Source organism: Lissotriton helveticus, chromosome 8 (genome assembly GCF_964261635.1).
Source record: "Lissotriton helveticus chromosome 8, aLisHel1.1, whole genome shotgun sequence".
In the NCBI taxonomy this organism is placed as follows: domain Eukaryota; kingdom Metazoa; phylum Chordata; class Amphibia; order Caudata; family Salamandridae; genus Lissotriton; species Lissotriton helveticus.
The window spans coordinates 277,623,193-277,640,571 of NC_136069.1; the positions used below are offsets into that span (position 1 = coordinate 277,623,193).

Below are 17,379 nucleotides of genomic sequence, written 5' to 3' on the forward strand. Positions count from 1 at the left end.
GCAGAGCAGCGCATGTGTGCTGGCTCAGGCAAGACCTAAAAATAGTGCTTACAGACTAAAGACGTACCATGTAACAACGGAAGTAAAAGGGCCAGTCCTCATGGGAGGTTACAAATATAGATAGGGCGGTACTAAGGAGAGACTAACGAGCCTAATAATGAATCAGCAGCCAGCATTTACGAAGGACAATGACAAAAGCCAATGACAAATATGGGCGGAGCTTCAAGTACATACTCCAATACAGCATGGCTCGAAGAGCAGCACATGCAAAGTTCAGGCTCGACCTAAAAATGGACTGAGGAAAATGTGGATCCAATAACAGAGAAGGAATGGAAAAAAATGTACATACAAGTGAAAAATATCAAGCAACACCAGGCTTAAAATAATTCAGTTCAATTAGCTACACCTAACCTATATGACCACAAAAAAAAGAATTGGCAAAGTCAATAGGTCTCAGCAATGCCCAAGCTATTGGCCTTGTCAATGTGAATGTATTTTAGCCATGTTGTCTAGCAGCACATCCGCTGTTCAGCATGGCTGAAAGTCACTGAAAGCTCAGAATCACAGGATCGCCCCCCATGTTGAGTTTATCGTCCTGCCCCTCCTAACACAAAAAAGCACTATGATGTGGCCTGCGCTGGCCACATCATAGCACTTTTTTCAGTGAATTTCAGCCATGCTTAACAGTAAATGTGCTGCTAGACAACATGGCTAAAAGACATTCACATTGACAGAGCCAATAGCTCGGGCATTGCCGAGATCTACTGACTTTGCAAATGCTTGTTTGGTGTTGACTTGCTCTTGCTAAACAAATGTGGAAGTGATAATGAGAAACAGTTGAGGCGCTTTGAAGTGAAGCAAGGATGTGGTGTAACAACCAGAGCTGTCGACAGGAATTGGGGAACCAGATTTGAATCTTAGGGCCGGCTGAACAGTTTGTGATTATGGGAAAATCACTTACGCTTCCCCCTTTGTACGACAATTAATGTGTCATTATGTATTGTAACTGGTGAGCACTTAAGGTGCTCCAATACTATTGGCAGGTTTTGGCACTATGGGAAGATGGGGGACGGAACACGCGATTCAACAAAAAAAACAAAAAATAAAATAAAAGCAGGATCAACAAGGAAGGTAGTGGAGGGACGGGTCAAGCAGAGAAGGAGGAGGTGATGGGGAGATGGTCAAGCAATGACGGGAGAGGGCGGGAGGAAGCAACAATGAAGGGGGAATAAAACACCTTAACTGAAGCAGGATCAGCGATAAAAATTAATGTGTCATAGTGAAATGTAACTGGTGAGCACTTAAAGTACTGCAATATCATCGGCTTGTGTTTGCACTATGGCAAGCCGGAGTGAGAGCTCAAATACCATCAGACTGTGCTAAAAAATAAACAATTGCTGTTCATGTTTTAACACATTTTTAAGAAATGCATTTATTTATGTGCACGCATATACATTTTAGTGGTATGTGTGTATGTGCACAAGGGAGACTATGGTAAGAAGGAGGACAGAAGAGAGCTCCAATTCCATTAAATAGAAGTGGCGACTCGTACGCAGTGGCGGAAAAGTGTAATCCCACTGCCTGGCTCAGAGCCAACAAATGTAAAAAAAAAAGATGTTCTTGCATCGTTTTATTTTACATTTGCCGGCTCTTAACCAGCGTTGCTGGGAGGGGCATGCCAAGGCATGTGAAGGGAGGAGAGGTATCAGCAAAATAGACAAGTGTCTGTTGTCTTATTTATTTTTCCCTTGGTCATATTTGTAAGTTTGATGTTTGAGTTATGTTTTTGCGCTGTATTTCAACATGTCATTGTACAACAATGTTTTAACTTACATGATGGTGATTTTATCACTGCTTTATTGGAATCTATTCTTAAGTGTACAAGGTGTCTATGAAACATATTATTAAAAACTAAGAGCTTCTGTGGACGGAGCATGAGGGCAGGTAGGAAATGGAGCTGGTAAAAGCAAGAGCACTGTGTAGAGTACTGAAAAAGAAAGAACAAGCATTTACAATGCAACGGTTTCGCCTTTGGAAAAGTTAGAGCTATTGGCATTGTAAATGACAAAATTTGTATTTATGTGTTGGTTTTGAAAACAGATAAATAAATGGCATTGTCATTTACATTGTCAATAGCTTCAGCTCTCGCAAATGTGAGAGTGAGATAAAGAAGCTGGGACTGCATGGTGGTGGATGAAACAAGCATGAGGTTCAATCAATATGCAGCCTCTGTATTTGGTAATCTGACCTTCAATAGTACCAGACTAGAATTCTGAAGAAAACTTTGGGTTTCAGCACTTATTCTTTTACAAATATGCACTGAGTGAAAGTAGGAGTGGGACATAATATGTTGCTGAGCGGTAGAAATTATCTAAGAGGGAAAGATTTGTGAAGCTGAAAAGGTGGTGAACGAATGACAGCTAGAGATGAGAGAGGCAGACTCAGAAAGATGGAACTGAGAAGTTTGAGAGATAAAGGATGAGTAACAAGGTTCTTTGGTGCATTGAGAATTGACTTTTCAGGAGCACAAAGGCGGCACTTTTGATCACTGCCATCTTTAATATTGTCATACACCTACGTCGGAGACTTGGGATCCCTCCAGATACAAGCAATGTGTACTTTTGGAGTACCTAAACCCACATTGTGTAAAGCAATAACACCAGATGACTGGATGACGCGTCAATGAAAATTCTGCTGATGCTGCGAGTAGTGTGCAAGAGGGGGGGGTGCTTGAAAGCGGTGGGTGGTGGCGTGATAGAATGTGGGGTCCCCCTCCAAGACCCTTCCAGGGGGCCTCATGAGATTCCGTTCATCCCTCTCAGGCCCTTGCGTGCACGCTCTCAAAGCGCCCTTCCCCCACAATGCTTCGCACACAAATAAACCTGACTTCATCAACCTTGACTGATACCAGTTTCACTTGACTGTATAAATGTCTCGATGGGCTACAGTTGGAGGTCGTCTCTGCAATTCAGTGCTACCTATATGCACGCACACATTGCGACCCCCCTCAATATAGCCCTAGTGCACTTCCTGCCCGCAGATTCATGCCCTGATCATGTAAACCCCTCCTCCCCCCTCTGATACATTCCCCAGCAATGTCCCTTTTCCCAACAGCGTAACTATGCAAAGCTCTCACCCAACTCTGCATACAGGACTCACCAACCAAACCATAACATTTCCCACCCATAGATGGGTGCACCCGGACCTCGCTGAAGGCAAGGAATATCACTTCAGGGTAACACTAGAGGAAGCAATGTACTTCATACATGATGACAATCGCCTCTACCAAGGTGTGATGTACCCTAAAGTGGTGGAACTAATGCACTAGAGCTGATGTGATGCTACAGTATTACCATGTACATATGATAGCGCATCATTTTCATTTGTATGGCCTTTTAGCGCTTTTAGTAATCAAGTGGTGCCCCTCCCCTCCCCCATGGTGCCCTTCGTGCAGATGGAAGCTTTCTCACTGACCGAAGTCACACGCATTACAGTACAGGTGATCGGATCGTGTATGGGTGGGTCTCTTCGGTGACGTGGTATAGCTACTCTCTAGTATGTGTGGGATGCTACTGCCGGTCCCTATATGATAGGTGTGAAGTAGTAGCGCAGCGAGGCCCGGGGCTAGGTGTGGGGAGCTGCAGCTGGTTGTTTCCATACAGGTGTCATGTGGCACAGGGGTGTCTTATGAGCAGTTCTGACGTGGTGCGAGCAGACCGCTCTGGACACGGATGATGTGGTACAGCTAGTCCCTTCCGGGTAGGTTTGACGTAGTGGTGCTCCTGTCCAGGCACCTCTGATGAGGTAACACTGGACCCATCCAGTGTGAGTCTGGTGTGATGGAGCACAGGTGGTCATCGCTGGATAGGCGTGTGCTGGTACACGTTGTACCCTGCGGGAGGTGTGTTGTGATAGAGGTACCCGGTGTTGTGATGCATCCTTTCCTCACACACAGATGTCTGCCATGGTCATGCTGGTGCACTTCAGGTGTGATTAAAGCTTGTCGCCCGCAGACAGTTATGACCTGGTCGCGCTGGTTCCCTAGGGTAGGTGTGACGTGGTACAGCTGGTGCCCCAAGGTGACTGTGCCCTATGGTAGTTGTGGTATGCTATTGGTCTGACCTAGTCGCGCTGGTTCCCTAGGAAGTGTGTGACATGTCTCCGCTGATGCCTGGGAGTGCTGGGGGGGAGGAGGGGGGGTACACGTAGTCACAGTCCGAGCCGGTACACTGGTGGTGTGTGTCGGCCCCCATCACACCCTCGGTCTCAATGCCCCCCTTCAAGGAGGGTCCCGTGCTCCAGGTTTGAGCAGCCTTCGCCTCGTGAGAAACTCCGATCCCTTCTCATCCGATTATCGATCTCTGCCCTCCGATGTGTGCCTCCATTCTGGCTGGGACAAAGGAGCCCTCTCTGTGCCGCGCTAATCCGCAGCCCGAGGCCCCTCCAGCCCTTTAATGCTTCCCGGGTTGGGTAACAGTGACGCCGGTGCTACATGTTACATAAACAGCCGCTTATTACAGATGCACCCGTTGGCCATTTTATCCTTTTTAATATCGTCAGAATGAAGTTTGAACTCAAGCGTCCGGCACCAGAGAGAGGTCTTTACGGCTGGGTGGATGCAGGCACACCAGTCAATCCTCTAGCATGAGGGATGGATGCGGTCCCGATTAGCGTAGCTAGCAATAGTGCACCAGGTGCAGTGGCTCTGGGCTCAAGGGTTTTGAGGGATTTCCACATCCCGGTTAGTAATTGTATTTGCTACAAAACCAGGTGTGCATTAGGGCCACACACCCAGCCGCACCCTAGTGCTGATGGAAGTCAGGGCTTGACGCAGCTGATCTGAGAGCTCTGTTGCGGTACAAGGGCCAGACTGAGTCAACCATTTTGTTTTACCTTCACCCAACTCAGTGCGCTAAGTCCGGGGCGCCGAGAAGTCACAAAGCTGCTTCTCTGTGTACACCGCACAAGCCCAAGAGCTAGGTACCATGAATGTGGAAGAGCTTTGACCGATACTTTCTATAGGCCGAGGCTCACGGCTGAACATTCGTTAATTTAACTATTATTTATTTATAGCATTTGTCAAGCACAACTGTCAGGATCGAACACATAACGTTCATGATAGAATACACTGAGCCTCGCTACGCCAGACACCACATTAATAGACCGGAAAGGAATCTGGAGCAACCTCGTGACCCCCTCTGCGAGCTTTCTGCCCCGGACGCCCCCGCTGCGAGTTTTCTGCCCCGGACGCCTCACCTTTGTCGTCCACAGCTTGAGATGCGAGAAGTCGACGGGCCCCGGCGCCATCTTCGGCAGAATGACCAAACAAACCTCTGAAGAAAAAAAAAAAAACAACCGCCCACCGCCGCAATGACGACGTTAAAGGGGCGGAGAGCGAAAAAATCGCGGGAACGCCCACGAATCTGCTCTGGCAATGACGGACAGATCTGTCTTCCAATGGCTAGCCTCCATTTATGGAGTTAGCCAATGGAAGACAGAGGCGGGAGAGAGCTCCATACTGGTAAACAAAAGTTTTCACCTTCACGATACTGCTTGCGCAGTAAACGCCAGGCGAAACCTAAAAAGGTTGGTCCTAAACTGGTTGTAAAAACAGGAGCAGTCGATATTTACAATGTTTACAAGTACTTGGTCCAAGCTCCGGGGGAAGGGCTAAACGCAAGAGGAGGAATGACCATGTGTGCCAGGAATAAAAAGGTGGCAAAGAATATGAGACAGAAGATGGAGCGAGCAAATGGGAAGCCTGTGGGCGGGCTGAAGCATAGAGATTAAACACGTCTCTTCAAGGTAGCACATCTGCTGTCCAGCCTAGACCTAAAACATTTGCTTTCTTTTATCCAGAACGGTCTGCCACCTTGACCACAGTTTGGTACGGCTGGAGACAATTTTCTCCAGATGAGACTGAGCTGTCCAAAAGATCAGATATTGTGGTAGGTGGTAACAGCCTACTAAGAATCACTGGAGGACTACCTGAACTAATGCTAAGACGATGCTTGTCATGATTGGTACCGGAAAGAAAATAGCAGGTGATTAATCGCAAATCTGCAGCACTAGGGCAGTCCTCACTGTAAGGCATGTAGCTATTCATTGGTTACGTGCAAGGGAACCAAAAAGAGCAAGTCTGGTTGGGACCTGGCTGACTGAATAAAGTATAGCTGTGAAATGTAAGTACAATACATGAGATGTGAAAACAAACTGACAGAGGAACTAATCTGCAATTATTCAGTGGTTATCGGCTCCTCCGGACAATAGGATCCCATGAAATGTCTGCTTCACATAGGAGGTCGATGGGGACAAGGGGGTCCTGCTTGAGATACACACAAGACAGATGTGCAAGTAACAGAAGGGACCCCTAAGAATAGGAATAAGAGAAAAGACTGGTCTCTTTCAGACAGAAGATGAGGGACACATGAAAGGGGAGGGATGTACAAATTAACTACATCTATCAAGCTAATGCTAGCTTTGAAGGCAAAGTCACCTAAGTGTGGACTAGTAGGTGCAAGAGAGAAAGTGTGTGAAATGAGTACATGATTAGCCCAGAAGCTGAGGTGAACGGGGGATGGATCCTGACCTGAGAACCACTTCCAAGTTTCACTCTTTACATTTTCACGTGAGCTTGCATGTGTGCAGAATTAGGTGTATGTTTGTTTGGCACTGTTTTTCTCCCTGATAAACATTGCTGCTCACGGGGAGCTAGGTATGGTGTCAAAGACCACCAATAGTATATGTGCGACCCATTATACCACATTCATTTCTGACACAATTCCCTGTTCCTTTCATAATTGTAGCCCTAGCATAATAATGGTCATCTCTGACATTTTTGGGGGCATTTTTTGTAGTTGTGCATACTGATAGCCATCTTTGACATATTAAAAGGTTTCCCTGAGGATATAGATGAAAAAAATATAGATGAAAAAATATTGAGGTAAAAATATAGAATGCAAAAATATTGACTCCCTATACTTAAATAGGTTAGTACAACAATATTGAAATAAATCTAGATGTTAAAAATATAGTAGTACAAGATATCGATTTTTATATATATAAAATAAATATTAAATATTAAAAGTATTTTCTTTAAATTGTATATACATTTTAACAAATAAACTTAATTAATATATGCCTTTATCGCCGAACAACCTCCTATTTCAGCCTAAGCGTTTCAGACAGGGAATCTGTGAAAATGACGACAGGAAGCACCAACCAGTTGAATCCCTCCTTTATTTCACCATCTGCATGTAAATCACCTCCATTGCATTCTGGGACTAGTAGTGCCCGAATAACCACCCAAATGGGCGTTGTCATGAACACTCATAAAACAATCACGAGGGGATAAATTTCCAGCAATCCACCCTGTTTAATGCTTAGGGCATCTCCCGTTCTGATCAAGCTGTATCAATTCCAAACAGCGAACTGCCCGCGTTGCTCGTTGGCGGGATTCCCTCGCAGACACCGCCACGCCGGAACCACCTTTCCGTGTGTCTGATCCATCCAAGAGGCACACGGACCCCCTTTAATATATATGAACACAGAGTAATAACATAAAATGTAATAAAAAAAAAATATTATAAACTAAAACATTAAACTATTAAAACATCTTTAAACGTACATTTCCCACTACAGTCGGTGCAACAGAAGGGAATGTGTTGGATAGCAGAGGGTTAAAATTCACTATTCCCACTCCAGTCAGTGCAACAGTAGGGAAAGTGTTGGATAGCGGAGGGGTAAAAATTACTATTCCTCCTCCAATGAGTGCAACAGTAGGGAAAGTGTTGGAAAGCGGAGGGGTACAAATGACTATTCCCACTCACATGAGTGCAACAATAGGAAAAGTGTTCGATTGCGGAGGGGTAAAAATTACTGTTCCCACTCCAGTCAGTTCAAAATTAAAGACAAACAAAATATTAACAAAAAAATGTTTTAAATAAATAAATGAATACAATATATATTTCAAAAATTAAAATACAAATAGATTTAATATTAACATTTTAAAAATGAAATACATATTATAATGTTAAATACATAGGACAAATGCCTACAAATATATTATATAAACGAAAAAATAATTTTTAAACAAATAAATATTTTTAATTAGAAAATATTTACAAAAACATTAATTACATAAATTTAGTTTTTTAATTTCCTGCCCTATAGTACAACAATTCACAACCCAAATCTAAATGTACTTCCATAATCAACATATTTAATTACTAATTAAAAAAATATTAATTAAAAAACAAATTAAAACTTAATTAGCTTCCCACACTTAACCCCTATAATCCCCACGACCCACAGCTGAAATGAAAATGTAAAAAATGTATTAGATAATTAAAACTTATTTTCAATTAAAAAACTAATAGTATTTAACAACTAATTATGAAGTAAGCAAAATTAATTTAGTCTCCACCCTTTACCCCATAAAAGTAAAACTCACACACAATAATCAACTAATTATTAAACATAAATTACTTCCGATCCTTTACTCCTATAAACCCCACAACCCACACCTACAATTCATTACACAATTCCCATAATTAATTTTCAATTAATATGAATTAACAACTAATTATTAAACAAATTACTTCCCACACTTTACCATTATAAACACCACAACCCGCCCCTAAAATTAATAACACAATTCCCATAATTAATTTTCAATAAATTAATTATCAATTAAATAATTATTAATCAAAAATAGATTACTTCCCACCCTTTACCCATATAAACGCCACAACCCGTACCTAAAATTAATCACACAATTTCCATATTCAATTTTCAATATTAATTAATAACTTATTAATTAATTTAAAATAAATTACTTCCCACCCTTTACCCCAAAACCCGAACCTAAAACAATTACCATAATTAATTACCAATTCATTAATAATTAACAAACTAATAACGAATTAATAATACATTACTTCCCACAGTTAACACTATAAAATCTCAATTAAATAAATATTAATAAATACAAAATTATCATTAATTTGTTATAATTAAATTTGTTCCCACCCTATCTCCCAATGAACCAACTACCGGCTACAGAACTAAAAAACGCAAAATGTAGTTAAAATGAAATTGATAACTACTAAAAATGTAACATATTAGAAACAAACAATTCTTATACAAAAAATACACCAAATATATTTAAAATATATACTAAAATACATAACACTATTTAAAAAATCGATATTTTAAACTATATTTTGCAAACGATAAAAATTACATATATTTTTTATTTAGATATTGCTTACCTTCAAATCGATATCCTTGACAACAATATTCTTGCACTCGATATTCATGTAGTTCGAATTTTTGGGCCTCAATATTCTGTCTCATTACCATTAGAAGCACGGCTGGCCAAATTCTGGCTACCCATGACATACATAATGGTGGCCCACCTCTGGCATATTAATGGCCATGACTCGTGTATTGTGAGCATCCTGGCTGTTATGGAGTCCAGCTTTGGAACAGTGTTACCTATAAAGGAGCATTTTTGGCACATTATATGCTTCCTTAGCATTATGGTGAGCATTTGTGGCATGTGATTGCAAAGCCTGCCATGTGCAGCATTTGTACATATGAATACCTGAATGTCAAGGTGATGTATGGGGACTAGCTCAAAATGAAAGTTAGTATTTTGAAGCCAAAAGTACGAGTTACTTACCTTCGATAACAATGTATCTGGGAAAGATGTTGTCTAGCCGCTGATTCCTGAATTTAGAATTACCCCAGGCATCAGAATGGATCCGGAAACATTTTTGCAGCAGCACCTCTGCGCGCTGGGGGACAGCGTCGCACGACGCCGCCCTGATGTCGTCCACGGACGTGACGTCAGCGAGGTCATATAAGTCACTTCCGGCGCGCTGACGTCAGTTTTCTTCAGAGAATTTTTTTTTCCACGGCACAACACGGAGCCACCAACAAAACTGTGAAAGAATGGGAACAGTGTGCGAAGGAGGAAAAAATCCGTAAAACAAAGAAATCGGATGATGCATAACACCATCATGAAGGACAGTATTAGACACTGTTTACTTACAAACCAGGAAGTAAAGGCAGAGCATCGCTCTGAGAAACAACCCCGCAAAGCGAAGCGTGGACCCTCCCCAGAGGCTGAGTAAAAAGAGAAGAATATCTTGACAGGCAAAGGTAGCCTGTTATTACAACGCAGAACTGTGTTGGTCCACAAATGCGGAGCACAGGAGAACAACAATGACCTGCGAGAAATCAGTACAAGAACGGCACTTCTCCTATAGTAATGGAAGACCAAAGCAAAGCCCACCAGATCCCCAAATACGACGACTGTAGAGGAGACAAGAGCTCCAGATTGATGGAAGAGGCGGAGGTGGGAAAGCAACAGGAGAAGAAGAAGAAGACTCTACCAGTGAAGACGAAGCAAAAAGCACCGCTCTACAGGAAGAGAAGCCACCTGGAGGGAGGCACTGCATATGGCAATTCTTAAAATGGTGGCACCAATTTGAGCACCCTGGAGCACCAGTGCCAACTGAAAGGAGGCAAAGTGGAGAAGCCCACATGGCAAGGCCCTCGCAGAACGGGGAGGATGGGTGGGCGTTAAGGAATCTATGGCTAGACAACGTCCCTACCAGATACATCGTTACCGAAGGTAAGTAACTCGTACATCTGATAGAGACATCTAGCCGCAGATTCCTTAACTTAGAAATGGTATCATTAACTTGATATGGTATCATTGTATACTAGTATACACAATCGAGACGGTTTAATGGCAGCTGAATTCTATTTGAATACTAGACCAAGACAATTCAGTATGCACAACAAAATGCTATTGTCTATGATTGCCACATGTTTGGAAAATAACTTCTTTCTTTTCAATAACCAAATCTTCCAACAGGTATGGGGAGTTGCCATGGGGCTGTCTTCATATGGGCATGTGGGAGGAGCGGGTTCTCATAGCAACGCACAGCGACACACTCTGCAGACATGTTCTTTGTTGGTAGAGGTTCATTGACGACCTGTTTTTGGTGTGGAAGGGCAATGAGCAGGATGCGCAAGATTTCATTTCAGAGTTGAATAATTACAGCTTAAACTTACAATTTACAGCAACAATGAGCAAGGAAAGCATAATCTTTTTGGACGTGGAGGTTTTTACCTCCAACAATAGGCTAGAAACACACCTTCATAGAAAATCTACGGCTGGCAACACGGTGCTGCATGCCTCTAGTCATCATCCGCCTCATTTGATCAATAGCATTCCCTACGGGGAAATGCTGCGGATTAGGAGAATATGCAGCACAGAAATGGACTGCATACAGGCCCAGCAAGCCAGCAGGGGCCGGTTCTTGGCTAGAGGATATTCTCAGAGTATGGTGGCATCCGCCATTAATAAAGCCAATAAACAGCAACGTTCAGAAATATTGGCTGATCGCCCCAGAAAGAAGGCGATCAGCCAATATTATCATCTCAATCTATTGTATGTATTGTGACTTATATAGCGCACGTATCACCCGAAGGCATCAAGGCGCCTGCCTTGGGAACCCGTCCTGGCTTTTCCCTGTGAGATCACCCCTACTGGGTATCCCCAGGGTGAAAGCCAGGCATCCCGCAGCGGGTGGGCCGCCGTAGTGGAGATTAAGCAACTATTGCCCAGAGTTTCAGCGTGGGACCCCATGATTAGAATAGGCACCGAGGCGAGAATTATCGAGTCCGTGGACATTTTTGGGCTCAGGACCCTGCCGCATCGGGAATTGAACCCTGGTCCCGGGCCAGACCTCTGCATCAGGGTCTGCCGCTCTAATCAGTGAGCCACACTCCTCCACAAGGCTGGTGCCGACGTTTAATTGACAGCACAAGACACTGATAAAGATAGTGGTGTGGAAGGGAACTAGTGCCCACGACAACAGAAGCGAGGTCGAGGACGCGCTCTGGAACCAGACGGCGACCGACGAGGCAAATGGAACCCACTGCCACCGGGACCCGCTGCCGAAGAGGCGGCCAGGGGCCGTGACGACTCCAACTGGGACAGGCGAGCCGAAAGAAGCTTCATCCGGCGCTCCCACCGGGACTTCGGCTTGAGGTGTTGGCAGGCGTCACAATCCGTCAAGTCGTGGTGTTTGCCCAGACACCACAAGCAGATACGGTGTGGGTCCATTGCGGATATTTGCCGCAAACAGGAGGTACACATTTTAAAACCCGAAGGCATCGCACACTGTTCCAGACGCGAAGCACCAAAGGGGTCTGAAAACAGGCCAGAGGAACCGCTTACTACGGATCCGCGTTGCATGCGGAAAAGAAGGAAAACTGACGTCAGCGCGCCGGGAGGGACTTATATGACCTCGCTGACGTCACGTTTGTGAACGTCAGTGCGGGGTCGTGTGGCGCCGTCCCCTGGCCCGCAGAGGTGCTGCTGGTGCAAAAAAAATCCGGTTCCAGTCTGACGCCTGGGGATATTTCTAAGCTAAGGAATCTGAAGCTAGATGGCTCTATCAGATCTTATGTTTCATTCAGAAAATTCACTTAGGTTGCATAAAAAATGGAAGAGGTATTTGATCGAGAGAAAAACATTCAGGCAGTGATATGCTGACAGACAAAATAGCTGTACTTCCAAAACCTATTTAGATTTGATATTTGGATGATAATTCAGACTGAGTTTGAGAGGACGTATTGCTGTGGTTATGTACTTTGTGCCGGGGTGCACGGTGCTCAGGTGTTATTTAATTGGTCATATGGAGCATTACATATTGATAGCACTTCTCCTGACATTTCTGTCGTCACTATGGTATTGTGATGAGATTTGCTATTAGCTCGGAATGATTGTCCTGGAGCACAAATAGCTCTTGTGATAAGGGTTGGAAATGCCTGATGTACACGCGGCTGTGAATGCTGCTGCTTTGCTGGTGCTGTTGGATGGTCAAGCATGAATATGCCATGATCACTGTACTGTTCTCATTCTCATAAACCAATAAAAATATAATTTTCTAAAAAAGTACCAGTTTCACGGGGGAATGAAGATACCCCCACAGCCGATGTTAGACGCTGAAAAGGTAGGCTGCTAAGAATAACTTCGGGTGATCTGCCCAAGATTGAAATAAAATAGCCCCTCCACACTAACAAAGTCATTAAAGCACTAACAGGGACCACACAGACACCTACGATATAAATGATACAGTTTCACATGTATAAATACCAATTTCATGCTTTGGTACTAATAAAGCTGACTAATAAAGCTGACGAATATAGACATAAGAAGTAAACAGCCATGATTCTTCTAAAGGAAACTGACATTCTGGCGGTCCCCAGTTACCAGCAATATCGTGTGCCTTTGTTTTTAAGTCATTGCTTCTTAGTTAAATAACATGCATTCCTAATCCACTGGCGAACAAATCTCCATTAAACAGTATTATTAAATGTTCTTATAATGTTATTTATCCATGTATTTATTAAATATTTAAAACAATACATTAACGTTCTCTGTTTGTCAACTATTTTGAGACCAATATGAAGTAACTGTAAATGCTAAGGCACATGGCAGATTACTAAAATAGAGCAAATTTCAGGAGCCTTACTTACCATATTTCCCATCAGCTCTGCCTTGACAAGCTTGGCTCCCAATTTGTTCAGCTCCTCTTCGCTGAGGACATGAATGGACTCTGAATCGGACTCATGCCTACATAAAGCCCAACACAAATGAAAGAAAGAATAAAACAAAATGTACGGATGTCAGGTTAAGTCAAAAGTTTATAGAAAAAGAATTAGTCATACTCTCAATTCAGCAATGAAAACTCATGATGTTATCAGAATGAACGTATGCATAATTACGGTGCATAACAAGCAACCATTTACGCATTTTGGAATTTAATGTGTGACGTGCATGGAAAAGATTTCAACAGCAACCATACTACAACCTTTGACTGTGTATGCCTCAAACTACAGCACTAACAAGCTGCATACATTAGCAATATCAACAGATTAATACTGTACCTCACTGCAGCACACTTGTTGGGACTGCAAAGACCTCTTCATGGTAATGGATGTCTAACCATACCTTGAGTGCCAAACTGTACTGTTGTCTGGATCCCTAATGCTGATTTGTGTTGTCATAGGCAAACACTGACCATGCGAGTGCGCCATGACGTAGGCTTGTCTCATGGACTGCGGTCTTGTTGGAAAGGGAGGGGCTCCCAAAGCACTATCCTGCCAGCGTTAAAAGGCTGCTGCCTTTACCAAGAGTTAAAAAGCACAAGCAGTTGGTGGCAGCATAGCAACCCGTGTAATGATGAGCAGGAGTGAACAGTTCCGTTTTAACTCTTGTTATGTAAGGGAGGGGTACAGCCTCACTCACTTTTTAAAATTCTCCTGCTGAATGCTTAACGCTCCCCTTTGCCTACATCGGTTGGATGTAAAGTGCTGTGCAGCGCAGGAGTGGTGACTTTGTGCTGAATGTATGTGTGCCTGGGAAGAGTATAATACATGGATAGGGTAGTGCTGTGCAGTGGGTGCATGGTGAGTGCATGTACTGAGTGTATGTGTACCTGCAAGGCGTACAGTCCATGAAGGATGCAGTCTTATTCCGCATGCACATGGAGAATATGTGTGCTGGATGTGTGTGCGCCTGCAAGTAGCACAATAAGGAAAAGCCACAGTGCCGTGCAGTGCACGCAAAGGGAATGTGTGTGATGAGTGTATGTGTGCCTGCGGTGGCATAATACATGAAGGTAACAGCGCTGGACAAGTGTGTGTTACACCGAGTGCAAGCGTGCCTGTAAGGGGGGCAACACCTGCTAGATTCCCTGCTGCGTGAGGACACAACACACAGAGAAAGCAAGACCACCTGCCCTGGAGCACAAGCCCCTGCAAGCTTGTCAATACCAGTGTGCCCTGTGAGGAAGAGGACAGCCTTGGAGGGAGCAAGGTCCAGTGGAGAACCCTGTCGACTGGACTCCAGGTCAAAGGAAATGGCTGCTGCACTGAACTGAGTTCGCCTACCTGCAGAACTGAGTCGGTGGCCCCTGTATGCCAGGAGAGGGCCGCCAGAAAGATAGCCTTGGAAAAGATTGCAGTATGGGGAAGGCGGAAGCTTGCTTGGTACAGTTGCAGTGACTCCGCTGTGCCAAGAGGGGCAGCTGTGGAAGAGACTGCATTGCGGTGAAGGGCTAAAGCCTATGCAACACTGCAACTGCAACCCCATGTGCCAGGATAGGCTGCATTGGAAGAGACTGCATGCGATAAGAGCCGTTACCTTCCATAGCAGCTGTACGACAACCCCGTCTGAGGGTCTGCTGGGAGTACTTGTGCTGTGTTGACTGGGCAGGAGCCCATAAACTGTAAGCAGTGGTGACCCATAGGTCACCAGGAGCAAGGAGGGCTGTGACTGACTAGACCCAGCAGAATAAGTGAAAACGTCATGAGAGCATTGCCACACCAGTTGATGATCGAGGGGGAAGCATGGGATTCGCCCCCCCTTCAGGAGCGTGGAATATTACCCCACAGGAAGAGTTCAACAAAACCTACGCTCGCTGCCGGAGCGCAGGCGCGGGAGGTGGGTGGTGGGGAAGAGAGAGAGAGATTGCAACTGCTGAGTGCAGCTGTTGAGTCCACGTGCAGCTGACTCACTTCATTGTCACCGGAGCTGCTGTGAGCGCCCAAGGTCGTTGGATGTGAAATAAGCTATGATGGCTGTCCATAACTCCGTCACATCTACAGAGTCACGCAATATATGGGGAGGTAGTCGCCATCGAGGGGTAGGGCGATCTAGGTTTGTGTGTCTTCGCAGAAGTAGCTCCAGATGAGCGTGGTCTGAGATGGAGATGGAGATGTCGGACCTAGAGACAAATATCATGTCTCGCACAAGCCATTGGAAGAGGAAAACATAATCTACATAGGAATATGAGCGGTGTATATAGGAATAATCGGAGTAATCTCGCACATCCCGAGAGCGGTAGCGCCAAGCATCTATAAGGCCTACATTGGTGAGGGTTTGCTTTAATGCAGCACCCTGGTAAGAGCTAGAGCTATGGTCCAGATCTGGGTCCCATACTAAGTTAAAATCACCGCCTAGTATTAATTGATTCCCTTCATGTGTTGCTAGATCTCTCAAAAGGTTTCCGAGGAAAAGATACTGCGCATGGTTGGGTGCGTATATGTAGAGGAGGGTGAGAGGCTGTGCCCAATATTGGATGTCGACTTTAATGTATCCCCTCTCCCTATCCGTCGCTATCCGTAGTGTACCTCGACTTGTCCCAACCTTGCACAGTATTGCAACCCCAGCAGTCTTGGTTGAGGAGGATGCCCAATATTGCGTTGGGTACCTGGGATGGGTCATGCGGTGCGTGTCCGATTGCAGGAGATGTATCTCCTGCAGAAATATGATATCCGGGTCTTTATTGAGCAGGTAACACCAGATCTGGCTGCTTTTATTAGGGGCGTTGATGCCCTTCAGTTAAGGGAAAGGATTTTAACACAGGGTTTGGTGCCCATTAGTGGAGTAAGAGATGGTCGCTAGAGATGTAGCATTTGTCTATAAACAGGGCCAATCCCATGTGATGCCCACCTCCCTCCAGAAGGTTGTGATCGTAAGTAAGGTTTGGAGTTGCCAGGGGAGGGTCTAAATGGATCCATGAAGGTAAAGGCCAGAGCCCTTTCCAGTAAAGAAAAGCCTCAATAAGTCCTGTATTGCATTTATCTCCAGACATGGGGGCAGCCCGCTTCAAGTTTGCCTTCTACTCCCACCCCCATTGTATTGTGAAGGAAAATAAAAGAGGAGGGAAAAAGGAAGAACAATAACGATAAAAGGCCAACAGGTCCGACAGGTTACATTCCAGTCCAAGAATGGCCCCAGCGCTGAGGCATGGGGCATTCCAGAGAAGTCACTCTCCTATGGGTAGGAATGGATAGGGAGGGCTAAAGAGACAATACATCTCAATTCGAGGTCCTTGTATCCCGTTGCAAGCCTGCGTCCGGGCAAGGAGGGGGGGCCCCTTTATTACATTCTGCTCTGTGTCGTTCGCTGGGTTCTGGACTGAGGTAAGTCTGCTAATAAGAGAAGGTGTCAGGGTTCAGCTGCTGAGTCTGTCTATATAGTTGTTCTCAGATGCATAGATTTTAGGTGTCGACCCTTATTGCTTGTGACAGGTGCACTAAGCTATTGGCATGCTTAGGATATGCTAGTGGTGCATAGTTTGAGTACTTCTGGCAAACAAACTAAGTTATTCAGAGGTCGCGGTGGAAGGGGTGGGTGACTTTCCATCTTCCATGGTTTGGAGGTGTTTTATGATGTCTTGCGCGTGGTTTGGGCAGAGGACTGATCTCTGGCCTGGGCCCCCGCCGCCACCTAAAAACCGTGAACCAGCCCGAGTATGCAGATTCTATAACTGAGGGGTGCAGGGG

At 44.7% G+C, this 17,379-nt stretch overlaps 1 protein-coding gene across 1 annotated transcript in view; it reads right to left on the bottom strand.

The window, feature by feature from the left end:
* Positions 1 to 17,379, bottom strand: part of CWF19L2 (CWF19 like cell cycle control factor 2) — a 1,282,529-nt gene that overhangs the window by 672,834 nt on the left and 592,316 nt on the right. The window contains exon 9 of the mRNA XM_078657031.1: positions 13,564 to 13,660. Within this exon, the coding sequence (XP_078513157.1) occupies positions 13,564 to 13,660 (97 nt within the window). The remainder of the gene's footprint in view (positions 1 to 13,563; positions 13,661 to 17,379) is intronic.